The sequence below is a fragment of the Panulirus ornatus genome, chromosome 40 (assembly GCF_036320965.1).
Source record: "Panulirus ornatus isolate Po-2019 chromosome 40, ASM3632096v1, whole genome shotgun sequence".
In the NCBI taxonomy this organism is placed as follows: domain Eukaryota; kingdom Metazoa; phylum Arthropoda; class Malacostraca; order Decapoda; family Palinuridae; genus Panulirus; species Panulirus ornatus.
In genome coordinates, this window is record NC_092263.1 from 16,313,426 (window position 1) to 16,330,619 (window position 17,194).

Consider the following 17,194-nt stretch of genomic DNA (forward strand, 5'->3'; position numbering starts at 1 on the left):
ACAGGGTGAGGGGAGTCCAGTTTCTTCTCTCCCTGCCTCCTTCTAGGACTTCCCTCCCTGTCTCCCTCCACAACGCTCCTCTTGCCACAAGTAAACACCTCAGCTTCCTGGTAATGTCTGTGTCCCATGATGGATGCAGCCGAGCGTCAGACATATCACGGAGGAGAGAACCATCGTACCAGCGACAGATGTTGTCGTTAACCCTGAGGGTGACAGTCGTCGTTCCATAACTTAGATATAGTTTCTCGTCATGCTGTTGACCTCGTGTTGAAAAGGCTTGTATGGAAAGTAAACTTGCTTAATGCTGTATATCTATAAAGTACAAATGTCTGACGATAGGGTAACTTTCAATTACAGATTCCGTCGTTTAAACCTTTCTCCACAGACGCCATCATCTGTAACATTACTTACGAAAAGACTTTTATTCATCCTTTTCCTCCACACACATACCCAGACTGTCATGGACTCCCTCCAGTTGGTCTCTGTTGTTTATGTCTGTACTTCCTACACACCAGAGGTATCCTTCCGACCATCCTTCAAGCAGTGCCTTCAGTTCTCCGCCTGGCGGGTCATTAGTTCTCAGCAGGATGATATTTCCTGCTTCTCGGGTCAAGAGAGTTTGCTGATAATTCGTCAGGATATTTCCTTCAGAAATTTGCCACCAGAGTAACCCATCTTCAGGCCATGGCCGGACCTTGCTAACCTGACTAGGAAGACAGAAGAAGCACTAGGAGACGACATGGCCACCAGGTGAATGTGACGACCTGGTCAACTCTCCGTTTTACACAGGTCGGATCACAGGGCACCTCTGGCAGTCTACATTGGCTGGTAGGTGTAGGTCATCACACCTCCCAATACCTCCAGGGTCCACCAGTACCTCCAGGGTATGCTAGCACCTCCAGGGTCCACCAGCACATCCAGGGTCCGCCAGCACCTCCAGGGTCCGCCAGCACCTCCAGGGTCCACCAGTACCTCCAGGGTATGCTAGCACCTCCAGGGTTCACCAGCACATCCAGGGTCCGCCAGCACCTCCAGGGTCCGCCAGCACCTTCAGGGTCCATCAGTACCTCCAGGGTATGCTAGCACCTCCAGGGTCCATCAGCACCTCCAGGGTCCACCAGCACCTCTAGGGTTCGCCAGCAACTCCGGGGTCCGCTAGCGTCTCTGGGGTCCGCCAGCATCTCCAGGGTCCGCCGGCGCCACATCACTAGACCAACGCACACATTATCCAGAGTGAGCGTATCATCATCATCACTCGGGCATCAGAGATCATCAGTTCATCACATGAATCTCTCAGACGAGATAATGTGTTAGACTTGAGGTGTATCAGGTGTGGTGCAACGCTCCTTATCACCTGCCTTATTACCACTGAAAGCTTTCTGCTATTAAGGAAAGTTCCCAGGAAGATTTCCACCCAGAACGGCACAAAACGTGGCGGTTGGCAGCTCAAAACCAGCACTGAAACTCATCCACGGAAACATTCTCTCCTCTAGTGGCTCAGGCTACTCAGAGCCCGGCACTTCACTCCGGCACCTCATGCCAGTTCTGTGTGTGTGTGTGTGTGTGTGTGTGTGTTTCATCGTAGTAATTGTTTGTTTACATAAGTTTGTGACCGTATGCATGAGGGTTTGTTTATACGTGTAATTACGAGGAGAGTTTAACACTCGTGTTGACCCGTCTCTTTACCTTGTATATGTGTACCATGTCTTAACCACTGTATATATATATATATATATATATATATATATATATATATATATATATATATATATATATATATATATATATATATCATACTTGATCGCCATTTCCCGCGTCAGAGAGGTAACACCAAGAACAGACGAAGAAAGGCCACATCCGCTCACACTCATTCTCTAGCTGTCATGTGTAATGCACCTTTCCATGGTTTATCCCAGACGTTTTACGTGCCCTGGTTCAGTCTATTGACAGCACATCGACCCCAGTTTACCACAGCGTTCCAGTTCACTCTATCCCGTGCATGCCCTTCACCCTCCTGCATGTTCAGGCCCCGATCGCTCAAAATCTTTTTCTCTCCATCCGCTCAAGGATTCGAATCGTGCATATGTTTAATCCAGCCCCTCGCCTCCATAATTCATTGACTGGGTCATGTGAACGACCTGACCTGCTGATGACTGGCTGGGGCACGTGAACGACCTGACCTGCTGATGACTGGCTGGGGCACGTGAACGACCTGACCTGCTGATGACTGGCTGAGGTACGTGAACGACCTGACCTGCTGATGACTGGCTGGGGTACGTGAACGACCTGACCTGCTGATGACTGGCTGGGGTACGTGAACGACCTGACCTGCTGATGACTGGCTGGGGTACGTGAACGACCTGACCTGCTGAATGATCACGGGCAAGAAATGTTTGCACATTAGCTGCTGTGTGTGAGGAGTCTTTGTGTTTACCTTCACAGCTCGGGGCCCCAGCACACTGCCTGCTGCTGGTTGGTGTGATGGCTCGTTCTGCCTCCTGCCAGTGTTAGTCACAAATATTTACTACATAAACACACGAGAACGCTTGCATGCACACGCGTAACACACAACCACACATACATACATGTATATAGTGTAAAAAATAGTTAACTGTGTGATATATTACTCTCACATAATGGATCAAATTACTGTAGTGTGACATCCGAATTCCTCTGTATTGGAGGTCGTAACACCTCGGGGTCAACACCAGTGCAGGTTGGGTGGTTGTCATGACATGAAGTTCATCTGATGTTGGAAGCTCCCGGCCACCCACCATACCCCTTCCCCTGACGAGTGTAAACATCCGCACCCCAGACAACCCCCCAGAGCCCCAGCTGCACATAACGCCACAACACACCGCAGGTCGACGACCCCCAGTGTTCCTCTCTTACGACTTAACGTACACCATCGACTCCCAGATAGACTCAGCAGACTCACTCCCGCCATAACTTATGAAGACGAAGAAGAATGTTCCTCGATGATTCACGACTTCCCTCACCAGGATCCTCACACTCCTTACTACCCCAGCCATCCTCCTCATTCTTCTCTCCCACTGTGGGAGTTATTACCATTGTTTACTTGCTTCCTTGTCCCCCCCACCCCCCCCCTCCTCCCCCTACCGTCTGTGTCTGGCTGATGGTCAGTGTTGCCAGCGTCCGCTTTCGCCAAGTTTTCTCTGGCTGTGTTATATTACCAGTTGTGTATCTAATTTTGTATACTGTATATGTTTGGTAACACTGAAAATACACTTCTGTGTTGTATGATGTCTGAACCCTGCTCCACTATCCTCCACTGGGACCTCCCTGCTCCACTATCCTCCACTGGGACCTCCCTGCTCCACTATCCTCCACTGGGACCTCCCTGCTCCACTATCCTCCACTGGGACCTCCCTGCTCCACTATCCTCCACTGGGACCTCCTGCTCCACTATCCTCCACTGGGACCTCCCTGCTCCACTATCCTCCACTGGGACCTCCTGCTCCACTATCCTCCACTGGGACCTCCTGCTCCACTATCCTCCACTGGGACCTCCCTGCTCCACTATCCTCCACTGGGACCTCCTGCTCCACTATCCTCCACTGGGACCTCCTGCTCCACTATCCTCCACTGGGACCTCCTGCTCCACTATCCTCCACTGGGACCTCCCTGCTCCACTATCCTCCACTGGGACCTCCCTGCTCCACTATCCTCCACTGGGACCTCCTGCTCCACTATCCTCCACTGGGACCTCCTGCTCCACTATCCTCCACTGGGACCTCCCTGCTCCACTATCCTCCACTGGGACCTCCTGCTCCACTATCCTCCACTGGGACCTCCCTGCTCCACTATCCTCCACTGGGACCTCCCTGCTCCACTATCCTCCACTGGGACCTCCCTGCTCCACTATCCTCCACTGGGACCTCCTGCTCCACTATCCTCCACTGGGACCTCCCTGCTCCACTATCCTCCACTGGGACCTCCTGCTCCACTATCCTCCACTGGGACCTCCCTGCTCCACTATCCTCCACTGGGACCTCCCTGCTCCACTATCCTCCACTGGGACCTCCCTGCTCCACTATCCTCCACTGGGACCTCCCTGCTCCACTATCCTCCACTGGGACCTCCCTGCTCCACTATCCTCCACTGGGACCTCCCTGCTCCACTATCCTCCACTGGGACCTCCCTGCTCCACTATCCTCCACTGGGACCTCCCTGCTCCACTATCCTCCACTGGGACCTCCCTGCTCCACTATCCTCCACTGGGACCTCCCTGCTCCACTATCCTCCACTGGGACCTCCTGCTCCACTATCCTCCACTGGGACCTCCCTGCTCCACTATCCTCCACTGGGACCTCCCTGCTCCACTATCCTCCACTGGGACCTCCCTGCTCCACTATCCTCCACTGGGACCTCCCTGCTCCACTATCCTCCACTGGGACCTCCCTGCTCCACTATCCTCCACTGGGACCTCCTGCTCCACTATCCTCCACTGGGACCTCCCTGCTCCACTATCCTCCACTGGGACCTCCCTGCTCCACTATCCTCCACTGGGACCTCCCTGCTCCACTATCCTCCACTGGGACCTCCCTGCTCCACTATCCTCCACTGGGACCTCCCTGCTCCACTATCCTCCACTGGGACCTCCCTGCTCCACTATCCTCCACTGGGACCTCCCTGCTCCACTATCCTCCACTGGGACCTCCCTGCTCCACTATCCTCCACTGGGACCTCCTGCTCCACTATCCTCCACTGGGACCTCCCTGCTCCACTATCCTCCACTGGGACCTCCCTGCTCCACTATCCTCCACTGGGACCTCCTGCTCCACTATCCTCCACTGGGACCTCCTGCTCCACTATCCTCCACTGGGACCTCCCTGCTCCACTATCCTCCACTGGGACCTCCCTGCTCCACTATCCTCCACTGGGACCTCCCTGCTCCACTATCCTCCACTGGGACCTCCCTGCTCCACTATCCTCCACTGGGACCTCCTGCTCCACTATCCTCCACTGGGACCTCCCTGCTCCACTATCCTCCACTGGGACCTCCTGCTCCACTATCCTCCACAGGGACCTCCCTGCTCCACTATCCTCCACTGGAACCTCCCTGCTCCACTATCCCCCACAGGGACCTTCCTGCTCCACTATCCTCCATTGGGACCTCCCTGCTCCACTATCCTCCACTGGGACCTCCCTGCTCCACTATCCTCCACAGGGACCTCCCTGCTCCACTATCCTCCACTGGGACCTCCCTGCTCCACTATCCTCCACTGGAACCTCCCTGCTCCACTATCCCCCACAGGGACCTTCCTGCTCCACTATCCTCCACTGGGACCTCCCTGCTCCACTATCCTCCACTGGGACCTCCCTGCTCCACTACCTCCATTGGGACATCCCTCCTCATATGCATCAGCGAGTGAGTAATCTGGTGAGGTGGTTGTTGCATGAAGAAAACGAGTCATCCCGACCCCACGTTGGTGCTGCACACCTGCACCCTCCCCACGTCGCTCCAGGTCACTCTATCCCGTGCACGCCTTTCACCCTCCTGCATCTCCATGCCCCGATTGCTACAATCTTGTCAGCTCCATCTTTCCAGCTCCAATTTGGTCTCCCGTTTCTCCTTGTTCCCTCCACCTCTGATATATATATATATATATATATATATATATATATATATATATATATATATATATATATATATATATATATATATATTTTTTTATACTTTGTCGCTGTCTCCCGCGTTTGCGAGGTAGCGCAAGGAAACAGACGAAAGAAATGGCCCAACCCCCCCCCCATACACATGCACATACATACGTCCACACACGCAAACACACACACCCACACAGCCCTCCATGGTTCACCCCAGACGCCCCACATGCCCCGATTCAATCCACCGACAGCACGTCAACCCCGGCACAACACATCGCTCCAATTCACTCTATTCCCCGCCCTCCCCTCACCCTCCTGCATATATATATATATATATATATATATATATATATATATATATATATATATATATATATATATATATATATATATATATATATATATATCCTCATTGTCAATCTTTCCTCACTTATTCTCTCCTAATGTCCAAACCATTTCAACACTCCCTCTTCTGCCCTCTCAACCACACTCTTTTTCATTACTATACATCTCTCTTACCCTTTCATTACGTAATCGATTAAACCACCTCACACCACATATTGTCCTCAAACATCTCATTTCCAACACATCTACCCTCCTCCACTCATCCACCCTCCTCTATACATCCACCCTCCTCTATACATCCACCCTCCTCCACACACCCACCCTCCTCCACACACCATTATTTGTAGCCCACAACTATAATATCATTGGAATTACAGTACCTTCAAACCTAACCTAACTACTATTGCCTCCCAAAAGTATACCTCTCTCTCTCTCTCTCTCTCTCTCTCTCTCTCTCTCTCTCTCTCTCTCTCTCTCTCTCTCTCTCTCTCTCTCTCTATCTATCTATCTATCTATCTATCTCTCTCCCTCTTTATATATATATATATATATATATATATATATATATATATATATATATATATATATATATATATATATATATATATTATTTAGACTCATTCAATTTACTGCAATATTGGACTTGTTTTGTAATCCACAATCTCCTTTCCCAACAACCTCCCCTCCCTCCCTCCCTCGCAGCCTGCCCCTGGTGATATACCTCCCCCCCCAACACACACACACACACACACACACCACAAGTAACATCCTCCTTTCCTCCCTCCCTCATGCAGTAACTTGTGTTGAACTGCCACATGTTCATTTCCCCTCACATTTCCCACGCACGTCTCTCCCTGCCACTTGGCCCACACACGTCTCCTGTTCCTTCCCCTGCGTCCTGCGCACTTCCTCCCTCCCTCACGTTACATGATGTTTCTCCTTCCTGTCGAGTATGTATGATGCGACCTGGCCGGCCATGCTCTCATACCTCACTGGCCTTCCCTCCTCTCTCTCTCTCTCTCTCTCTCTCTCTCTCTCTCTCTCTCTCTCTCTCTCTCTCTCTCTCGTCAGCAGGGGTTGCCCATAGCCACCATCTCTGCCATCCTACCGAACTTTCCAAGTAATATCTGGCCGGACCGGGGAGGCGTGTCTAGCCGGACCGGGGAGGCGTGTCTGGCCGGACCGGGGAGGCGGGTCTGGTCGGACCGGGGAGGCGTGTCTAGCCGGACCGGGGAGGCGTGTCTGGCCGGACCGGGGAGGCGGGTCTAGTCGGACTGGTCTGATTCGTACTATATTGTGCAACAGCTGTATGTGCCCCTATTGTATTCCATGGTAGCTCTAGATCTCTATTGTATCCTGTAGTGGCTTTGTGTTCCCACTATCCTGTAGCAGCTTAGGTATCCTGTAACAGGTTACTGTATCATTATATGATCCATGCTTTGGGGTGTGAACAATGACAAGTGTTTGATAAGAATGAACCAATGAACTTAGTTATGTGTGGAGACCTGACCTCCAGCAGTGGTGCAGGTGGGGATAATGGTGTAAGTGGCAGTAGTGGTGCGGGTAGAGGTAATGGTGTATGTGGCAGTAGTGGTGTAGGTGGGGGTGAGGCTGGCAGTAAGGGGTGGGGGTCGGGTCGGGTTGGGGGGGTAATACATAGTAAGCTGATAATCATGTTGACGCCAGCTATGGCTTCCCCGCATCTTATGATACTGCCGGGTCTACTACAATGCTGAGGGTATACTACCGTGCCCGGGGTATACTACAGGGCTAGTGTATACCATAGTGCCTGGGTGTTTATCATGATGATTGGGTATACCACAGTACCTGGTGGTAGGGTATACCACAGTACTTGGTGGTAGGGTATACCACAGTAACTGGTGGTAGGGTATACCACAGTACTTGGTGGTAGGGTATACCACAGTAACTGGTGGTAGGGTATACCACGGTACTTGGTGGTAGGGTATACCACAGTACCTGGTGGTAGGGTATACCACAGTACTTGGTGGTAGGGTATACCACAGTAACTGGTGGTAGGGTATACCACGGTACTTGGTGGTAGGGTATACCACAGTACTTGGTGGTAGGGTATACCACGGTACTTGGTGGTAGGGTATACCACAGTACCTGGTGGTAGGGTATACCACAGTACCTGGTGGTAGGGTATACCACAGTACCTGGGATATACGAAGAACCTGGTTTGTTGGGGCCACATGGGATCCCTGGCCCTCCACAGGGGTCAGGGATCATTTCGTAATTAAGAGTAATATTATATTTTCAATATGGTCCCAGAGTATATGAGAACATGATATAACGGGTTATATAATATGCTAAACGATCATGTGTAACATAATAACGTGGTCGACAACGTATGTAAAATAATTGATAAAGTTTAGTGTTGGTCAGAAACAAATATGGAAGTGTTTGGGTCACTTCAGGAGAACGGCAGAATCTTCGTTAAGTTGATACGAATTAACTAGGAAGGAAATTGGCCAAGTTTGAGCAGGAAAGTTGTTAGATTTATGGCCTTGGTGTTGGGCTAGAGGGATGGGGTGTGGTGCGGAGGGCTGACGTGTGGTGGGGAGGGCTGGGGTGTGTGGTGAAGAGGGTGGGGTGTGGGTAGGTGTGTGTGTGTGTGTGTGTGGTGGGGAGGGCTGGGGTGTGTGGTGAAGAGGGTGGGGTGTGGGCAGGTGTGTGTGTGTGTGGTGGGGAGGGCTGGAGTGTGTGGTGAAGAGGGTGGGGTGTGGGCAGGTGTGTGTGTGTGTGGTGGGGAGGAACGACCTGCTTGGTTCATTACTTGTTTGTACAGCACGAGGAGAGGCCTCTACACTCGTGGGGCGGGGCCCCAACCATTGAACGGTATGTTTGTCTGTCTATCTGCCTGTGTGTGTGTGTGTGTGTGTGTGTGTGTGTGTGTGGCTACAGTATGGCCCTGGTACGACCATGCAGTGGGAAGCAGTGAGGCGGACGTACTGGGAAGGGGATCTTACCTGCCAGATGACAGTAGATCAGTATCCTTAGGTCAGAGTGCGGGGCTGAACCATGGGGCCTCAGGAGGCAACGTTAAGTGTGGCGCCTCCACGGGTCCGCCCACAGCAGACCCCTATCGTCCGTCCGTCCGTCCGTCCACTGAGGGATGAAGGCTGGTGGCTGCTCAGGGTCGTGTGGAGGGCTGGTGAGGGTGTGTAGTGAGGACCTGCTGGGGTCACGGTAGCTGGAGGGTTGGTACCGCCTCCCCTGACACGACACCCAGGCTCCCCTGACCTGCAAGGTATTGCATCAAGATAAGCACACCTCCGGCTCGGCTCCTGCTGGTCATTGTTTTAGAAATTGAAACACACACACACACACACACACACACACACACACACACACACACACACACACACACACATACACATGCATATATATATATATATATACATATTTATCTATTTATTACACTTTGTGGCTGTCTCCCGATGATTGAGACGTAGTGGTAACATGAGGTAAGAGACAGTGAAGATTAAAATCAAACGTAAAAGAAGCAAGAGAGGGTGGCGGGGGAAGAGATGGAGGGATGGAGTTAAGGAAGGAGGTCTGGGGTCATGGGGTGTGAACCCTCGGGAGGGCGAGAGTTCGTGCGTAGGAGGGAAGGACCTGGAGCTGTGTAGTGATGTGTTCTTGATGGAAAGTCGTCAAGAGACGTTATACAGCACCCACCGCGGATCTCCCCAGATACAGCGATAATCTCGTTGTTTGTTTTGTGTTCACTTGATCACATGATGATGATGATCTGTTGTGTCTTACAACGTAACTGATGAATACACATGTGGAAGGAGAAGGGAGTGGATGCCACTGTGCAGTATGGGGTGTTGCGGGAGTGGATGCCACTGTACAGTATGGGGTGTTGCGGGAGTGGATGCCACTGTGCAGTATGGGGTGTTGCGGGAGTGGATGCCACTGTGCAGTATGGGGTGTTGCGGGAGTGGATGCCACTGTGCAGTATGGGGTGTTGCGGGAGTGGATGCCACTGTGCAGTATGGGGTGTTGCGGGAGTGGATGCCACTGTGCAGTATGGGGTGTTGCGGGAGTGGATGCCACTGTGCAGTATGGGGTGTTGCGGGAGTGGACGCCACTGTGCAGTATGGGGTGTTGCGGGAGTGGACGCCACTGTGCAGTATGGGGTGTTGCGGGAGTGGACGCCACTGTGCAGTATGGGGTGTTATGGGTGGCTGGGTCTGGGAAGCCCTTCCTGCTCCCGTCTATCAATCTGTTCGCAGGAGATTATTTTCCCTCAGTTACTCAGCTTACCACTGTCACTTCTGCTGCTGCCACTGTATCCACCTACTGTATATAACTTATACAACATACATACAGTGTGTACAACATACAGTGTATGCCACACACACATCTGACAGGCAAGAGAAGTTTGTCTTGATCGATTTTATCATCAGCTGAGACTATCATCAGTGTTGAGGGCAGACACCCGCCCGCCGCTACTCTTCCTGTTACTAGTGGTAACGCTGCTGCTGCTGCTGCAGGCTTGAACCCCCCCCCCCCCCCCCAATCTCCCACGTCAGGACGCGGGCCTTCGTAATGTGACTCAAGTCTGCCTGACTCCCTCCATCATGGCCTCTGTGGTCACCTCGGCTGGCCCAGCCCGGTCGCCCTACCCACTACATAGCTGGCTGTCTCCCTCACTGGGATGTAAACCCTTAACTGCAGAGATTCACGATGTGTGTGTGCGTGTGTGCGCGTGTGTGTGTGTGTGTTCAAGATACAGTGTTGACACACATTGTGTTGTGTACACAGAGCCGACATCTATGTAAAGACTTCTTGAACAAGATAAGGTTAAATCATGTTTACACAAAGTTCTTTTATAAACAATCAACCGATGTATGAACCAATCAACCGATGTATGAACCAATCAACCGATGTATGAACCAATCAACCGTTGTATGAACCAATCAACCGATGTATAAACCAGTCAACTGATGTATGAACCCTGAACAAGTTCTTTTGTAGTTTTTTAGACAATGATACACAGTGCTCACACGATACCAGAATTTACCGTCACAGTTAAAGAAGTACTAATACACCTATGGAAGCAGGTAACCTGTCAGGTTGTGGAGTTAGAGGAGTGACCGGGAGCGGCGCGGGAGGATTGGCTGTAGGAGTAGCTAGAGGGATGACACATGTGTATTCCCCTCACTTATCTTTCCCAGTGTATTACCCTTATTTATTCACAGTAAATTCCCCTTCAGTTATCTTCCCCAATGTATTCCTCCTTCCTTATCTTATCAAATATGTCCGCTGGCCAAGTCCTCCAGCCCGCCCCTCCTCCATTTTCCCCAATGGTCTCCTGACACAGTGGTTCGCTTGTTGCAGGGGCCATGTTTACGGCTGAGCAACGCGAGGGGCCCACGGAGCTGGCCTTCAAGTACGCCGTGTACCGCATCAACAAGGACTCCACCCTGCTGCCCAACACCACACTGGTCTACGATATCCAGTACGTCCCGAGAGACGACTCCTTCCACGCCTCCAAGAAGGGTGAGTAGCGGGAAGGGGGAGGGGGTGTACAGTTGGAGCGTGGTACTCACATCACAATATCAAGATGGTAAAGCGGTCAAACTGGAGGAAGCTTTCTGACGCTTGATGGTGGGGATCTTACTGAGTGTGGCGAGGTGATGTCATGTGTCTGGTTGATAGTTCTGTTGTACACGTTGCTAGACTTGGTCTCTTGTCACTATTGGGTAAAATGTCTTTTTACTGACAAAACCTTGGGTTGGTACCAGCTCCGTGACAACGACAAGTTGGCATCAGCTTCGTGAGGACAGTTGTGGAAGGGTTGTCACAGGCTGAGGTAGAGGTGTTACAAGCAGGTCAGGTGAACTATATGCGACCTCACAAGTCAAGGCTGAGGTAGAGGTGTTACAAGCAGGTCAGGTGAACTATAAGCGACCTCACAAGTCAGTGCAGTGTAGGATGTTGGTGACACTTGGCGATGGTTCCTTACTTCCTCCGTCAAGTGTCAGAACAATTATTCCCGGCAAGTTGCAGATGAGCAGCCAACCTTCCCAAGTAACTTACACAACTTAGATAAAGATGTCAGGTTACGTTCCTTCTGCCCTAAAACTTGTAAACTACGTTAGACCACTGCAACCGACACGGAAATTATTCTCTATATCTTTTGTTTCGTGTGGCATATTACGTCCGTCCATCATGAGTAAAAGACGAATTTGTGGTTCCATATGAGCGACCCTTGACGGCCAGATAGAGTACCAATGTTGTCAACCAATGTAAACATGGCATCAGCCTCCACCATGCTGACCAGCAGGACTGTCACAACCAGATGGCTTGGGTTGTGGAGCCATCTGCACGAGGTACCAACACGTGAGGGGTTATAGCTACCATCCCCGGCTGCTGGTTAAGCTTACACACATACCATGGTTACCATCACCACGATCCTGCCTCTCCCGCCCACCATAACATCTTGTCACCGTCTGAGCACCAGCTGGACCTCCAGTGCCACCAGCTGCCTGCCTGACCTGAGAGGATCATCACTGTTGTCAAGCAATAATTAAGTAACGATTACGTGAGTCATCCTGATGATGTATCTGACGCCAACGATCAAAAAGTACAGAAAATTATCTTCTGTCGTTGTTTACCAGGGACGACCGACGCCTGTCACGACATGTTATAATGTTTCCTCAGATGTTACAAAGTCCCTCGCCAGGATCATCTTACACGTTACCGTCACATATGTTGATCCACACCTGCACGAGTTAGTTGATGTTACAGTGAAATCATGTGTTATCGGGTAGTAAAGTAGAAATCATGTTGTAGTCTGTCTTGCTGACGTGTGATAACCTGCTGCTGTGTCTTGAGTAATTCCTTCTATAACCAACTGTGTCCATGATAAAGTGAAGCAACTCTCTGGTCTGGTCCGGTTATGACTAATGTGTCGCCTCCTGTGTGTCGTCCCTTCCCCAGCGTGCGAGCAGATCAACTTCGGTGTTCAGGCAGTGTTCGGGCCGTCCGACCCGCTCCTAGGCTCCCACATCCAGTCCATCTGCGACGCCCTGGACATCCCGCACCTGGAATCCCGCCTGGACCTGGAGCCGGAATTCAAGGAGTTCTCCATCAACCTCCACCCGAGCCACGAGGTCCTCAACCGGGCCTTCCAGGACGTCATGACCTTCCTCAACTGGACCGAGGTGGCCATTATATATGAGGAGGACCTGGGTAAGTGTATTGACCAAGCCGAGTGTATTGACCAGGGGTGAGTGTATTGACCAGGGTGAATGTTTGATGGTTAAGCTGATGATCTGGTGAGTGTGGTTGGTTGTAACTGCCGCCAGGTGGGTCAACACCTTCATCCTCCTTAATACACACACACACACCACACACACACACACACACACACACACACACACACACACACTGTGATCTGTTGGTAAACATGACATCAAAATATTGAGTAATATCTTTTACATTTTGGCCCGCCTGTGGTGGTTAGTAGTTCATGACACGAGTGTTACAGGGTGGTACATAATAAGGTTATATACCTAACCTGAGGTTGGACTCCAGACTCCACACATCACCATTCCCGCCTTGTCTCTCCAACAGGTCTCATAAAACTTCAGGAGCTCGTTAAATCCCCGCCTGCGGAACACATGGAGTTCCTGATCCGGCAGGGGACGCCCGTCAACTACCGGGAACTTCTGAAGGAGATCAAACATAAAGAGATCTTCAACATTATCGTGGACACCAAACCTGAAAACATGAACCATTTCCTCAGAGGCGTAAGTAAACAGCTCATCTCTATACACATAACAAATTATCATTATATATATATATATATATATATATATATATATATATATATATATATATATATATATATATATATATATATATTCATACTATTCGCCATTTCCCAATTATATCGCATTTGAATGATATTATTTGTGTTATGTGCAGTGCTGGCATGATACTACATGACCTATGTCAGACCACCTGACCAGCCCAGGAGGTCGTGTCATAGTGGACGAGACTATGGTTGTAGTACCTGGAGTGTTAGGTTAGCGTTATGTTCACATAATGCAATCATAACACCACAGTAGATCCTATGCTCATGGTGTTACGTCACGACCATTGTTGGTGTCCCCCTCCCCCCCCCCCCCCTACCCTCCCACACATAACATGTACCACTGGAGTTGCCACACCAAGTGTGAGGGAGAGAACACAGGAGGTGCGCTGATCTGACTCAAAGAAAAATATGATGATGGTACGACGCACATGTTTGTGTGGTGGACAGAGACTCATACTTGCCGCATCGCTGGTCACTGTTCCAGTCCTGGAAACATAACGCATTATACAAACAATAGTCCAGTCCTGGAAACATAACGCATTACACAAACAATAGTCCAGTCCTGGAAACATAACGCATTATACAAACAATAGTCCAGTCCTGGAAACATAACGCATTATACAAACAATAGTCCAGTCCTGGAAACATAACGCATTATACAAACAATAGTCCAGTCCTGGAAACATAACGCATTACACAAACAATAGTCCAGTCCTGGAAACATAACGCATTATACAAACAATAGTCCAGTCCTGTAAACATAACATGTTATGTAAACAATGACAAACTGAAGACTGTCTGGATTTAGCCAGATGTCGAGGAAGATGGAGGGCGACGAATGTCAGGTGATGATGAAGATTTGATTATATTCTGAGAGTAAATACCAAATGATGAAGAATGAAACATTTCCAACAGGAATTTAGAAAATCTAATATATGATGTATATATTTGGGCGGCCATGCTGGAATCCTCGGCGTTTACAGATAAAATTTTCCATCGTTAGGGAGGAAGTGCAGTACAGTGGTAAGCGAGGGGTGAGGGCAGCCACCTCTGGACCAGCACACTCTGACTCAGGGTTTCATCTTAATCTGACTGACTCACTGGTTGGTCGCGGTAGGTCAGCCTCCTGCAGTAGGTCAGCTGGTGTTCCTGGCGTCACACGTTTGACTGTGCCAGACTCACCTGTTGGTAATGTTTACATACTGGCAATACTGTATTGGCTGGGCCTGGGCAGGTGGCGCCAGACGGTGCCTGCTGGACAGGTGGCGCCTGACGGTACTAGCTGGTGCCGGACACCCACCCGCTAGTGCCCAACACCCACCAGCTGGGATGTGGAAGGATGGGAGGCCCCCATCAACACCACAGTAGCAGAAGGGAGGATGGGAACACCCCCCCCCCCATCAACACTGCAATAATTTCAGCACTGCCAGGTGTCGCCATGCAACGCAGCTCCATCATCATCATCATCATCATCATCATCATCATCATCATCAGTACCAGTCTGCATAATTAATCATTTGTTTACTGGTATCTCCTGATGTGACCAAATCCAATATTTCCAGTTGAGATAATCATCACCCTGTATTGTCTGGATCTACGGACGTGTTGAGTGAAGCGGGCCGGCAACACTCACTGATGTGTACTGATGTTGTACATAAATGGCAACACTTCCTGATGTGTACTGATGTTATACAATACTGCCAACACTTCCTGATGTGTACTGATGTTGTACATAAATGCCAACACTTCCTGATGTGTACTGATGTTATACAATACTGCCAACACTTCCTGATGTGTACTGATGTTATACAGTACTGCCAACACTTCGTGATGTGTACTGATGTTAAACAGTACTGCCAACATCCGGCAACACTCCACAACACAGCCTCTGTGTCACTCTTCCTTGTCAGGGATGCAACATTTACTAACCCCACGTCCCCTGGTGTAGGGACACGTCCCCTGGTGTAGGGACACGTCCCCTGGTGTAGGGACACGTCTCCTGGTGTAGGGACACGTCCCCTGGTGTAGGGACACGTCTCCTGGTGTAGGGACACGTCCCCTGGTGTAGGGACACGTCTCCTGGTGTAGGGACACGTCTCCTGGTGTAGGGACACGTCCCCTGGTGTAGGGACACGTCTCCTGGTGTAGGGACACGTCTCCTTGTGTAGGGACACGTCCCAGGTGTAGGAAAGTGTATGTAAATATTACAAGTCCATATATATATATATATATATATATATATATATATATATATATATATATATATATATATATATATATATATACATATATATATATATATATATATATATATATATATATATATATATATATATATATATAGACTTCCTGGACAGACGAGGTAAAATGTTGCTATATTCCTGCAACATGAAATGAAATTTGAATAGCTATTATCCATGATACAATATGTTACATGTTCTTTCTAAACCTTTGAAAACTTTAAATCTTGTTAGCTTATTTTTACTACACACAATAGACTCCATAAAGCTCTCATCCACCTCTCAATATCACTTACAGAAAAATGGAAAATAGAAAAACAAGGCAACACTGGTATAGGCAAGGCAGGGAGTAGAGGCAAGGCCGGGAGTAGTGGCAGGGCCGGGAGTAGAGCCCTGTCACTGTTGATCCTGGTACTCGCCCCATCACTGATAACCCTGGCTCCTCGCCCCATCACTGATGACCCTGGTTCCTCGCCCCATCACTGATAACCCTGGTTCCTCGCCCCATCACTGATGACCCCGGTGCCTCGCCCCATCACTGATAACCCTGGTTCCTCGCCCCATCACTGATAACCCTGGTGTCTCGCCCCATCACTGATAACCCTGGTTCCTCGCCCCATCACTTATAACCCTGGTTCCTCGCCCCATCACTGATAACCCTGGTGTCTCGCCCCATCACTGATGACCCCGGTGCCTCGCCCCATCACTTATAACCCTGGTTCCTCGCCCCATAACTGATAACCCTGGCTCCTCGCCCCATCACTGATAACCCTGGTTCCTCGCCCCATCACTGATAACCCTGGTGTCTCGCCCCATCACTGATAACCCTGGTGCCTCGCCCCATCACTGATGACCCTGGTGCCTCGCCCCATCACCACCAGCAGGTCCGAGTCTCAGATCCTTGCTCACGACTCATTATTTTTTCTGTAACATCTCATCCTGAATGTGCGGCTCAACATGTTTCAGAATTTCGTTTAAAGCAAACATCTTGAAATTTTGATACAGCAAATAACGCCTGAGAGGAACTGGAGGAAAACGAAAACGACAGAGAACTAAACACCGCCGCAAATGTAAATGAAATATTTTGCGACATGAACTGTGGCATGTTGTGAGTGTGTCTGTAGAG

General features: G+C 50.0%; 1 protein-coding gene across 8 annotated transcripts in view; it reads left to right on the forward strand.

The window, feature by feature from the left end:
* Positions 1-17,194, forward strand: part of LOC139761477 (glutamate receptor ionotropic, kainate 2-like) — a 71,576-nt gene that overhangs the window by 13,905 nt on the left and 40,477 nt on the right. For all 8 annotated transcript variants that reach the window (XM_071685725.1, XM_071685724.1, XM_071685723.1 and 5 more), the window contains exons 2-4: positions 11,344-11,505; positions 12,949-13,200; positions 13,585-13,760. In XM_071685725.1, the coding sequence (XP_071541826.1) occupies positions 11,344-11,505; positions 12,949-13,200; positions 13,585-13,760 (590 nt within the window). The remainder of the gene's footprint in view (positions 1-11,343; positions 11,506-12,948; positions 13,201-13,584; positions 13,761-17,194) is intronic.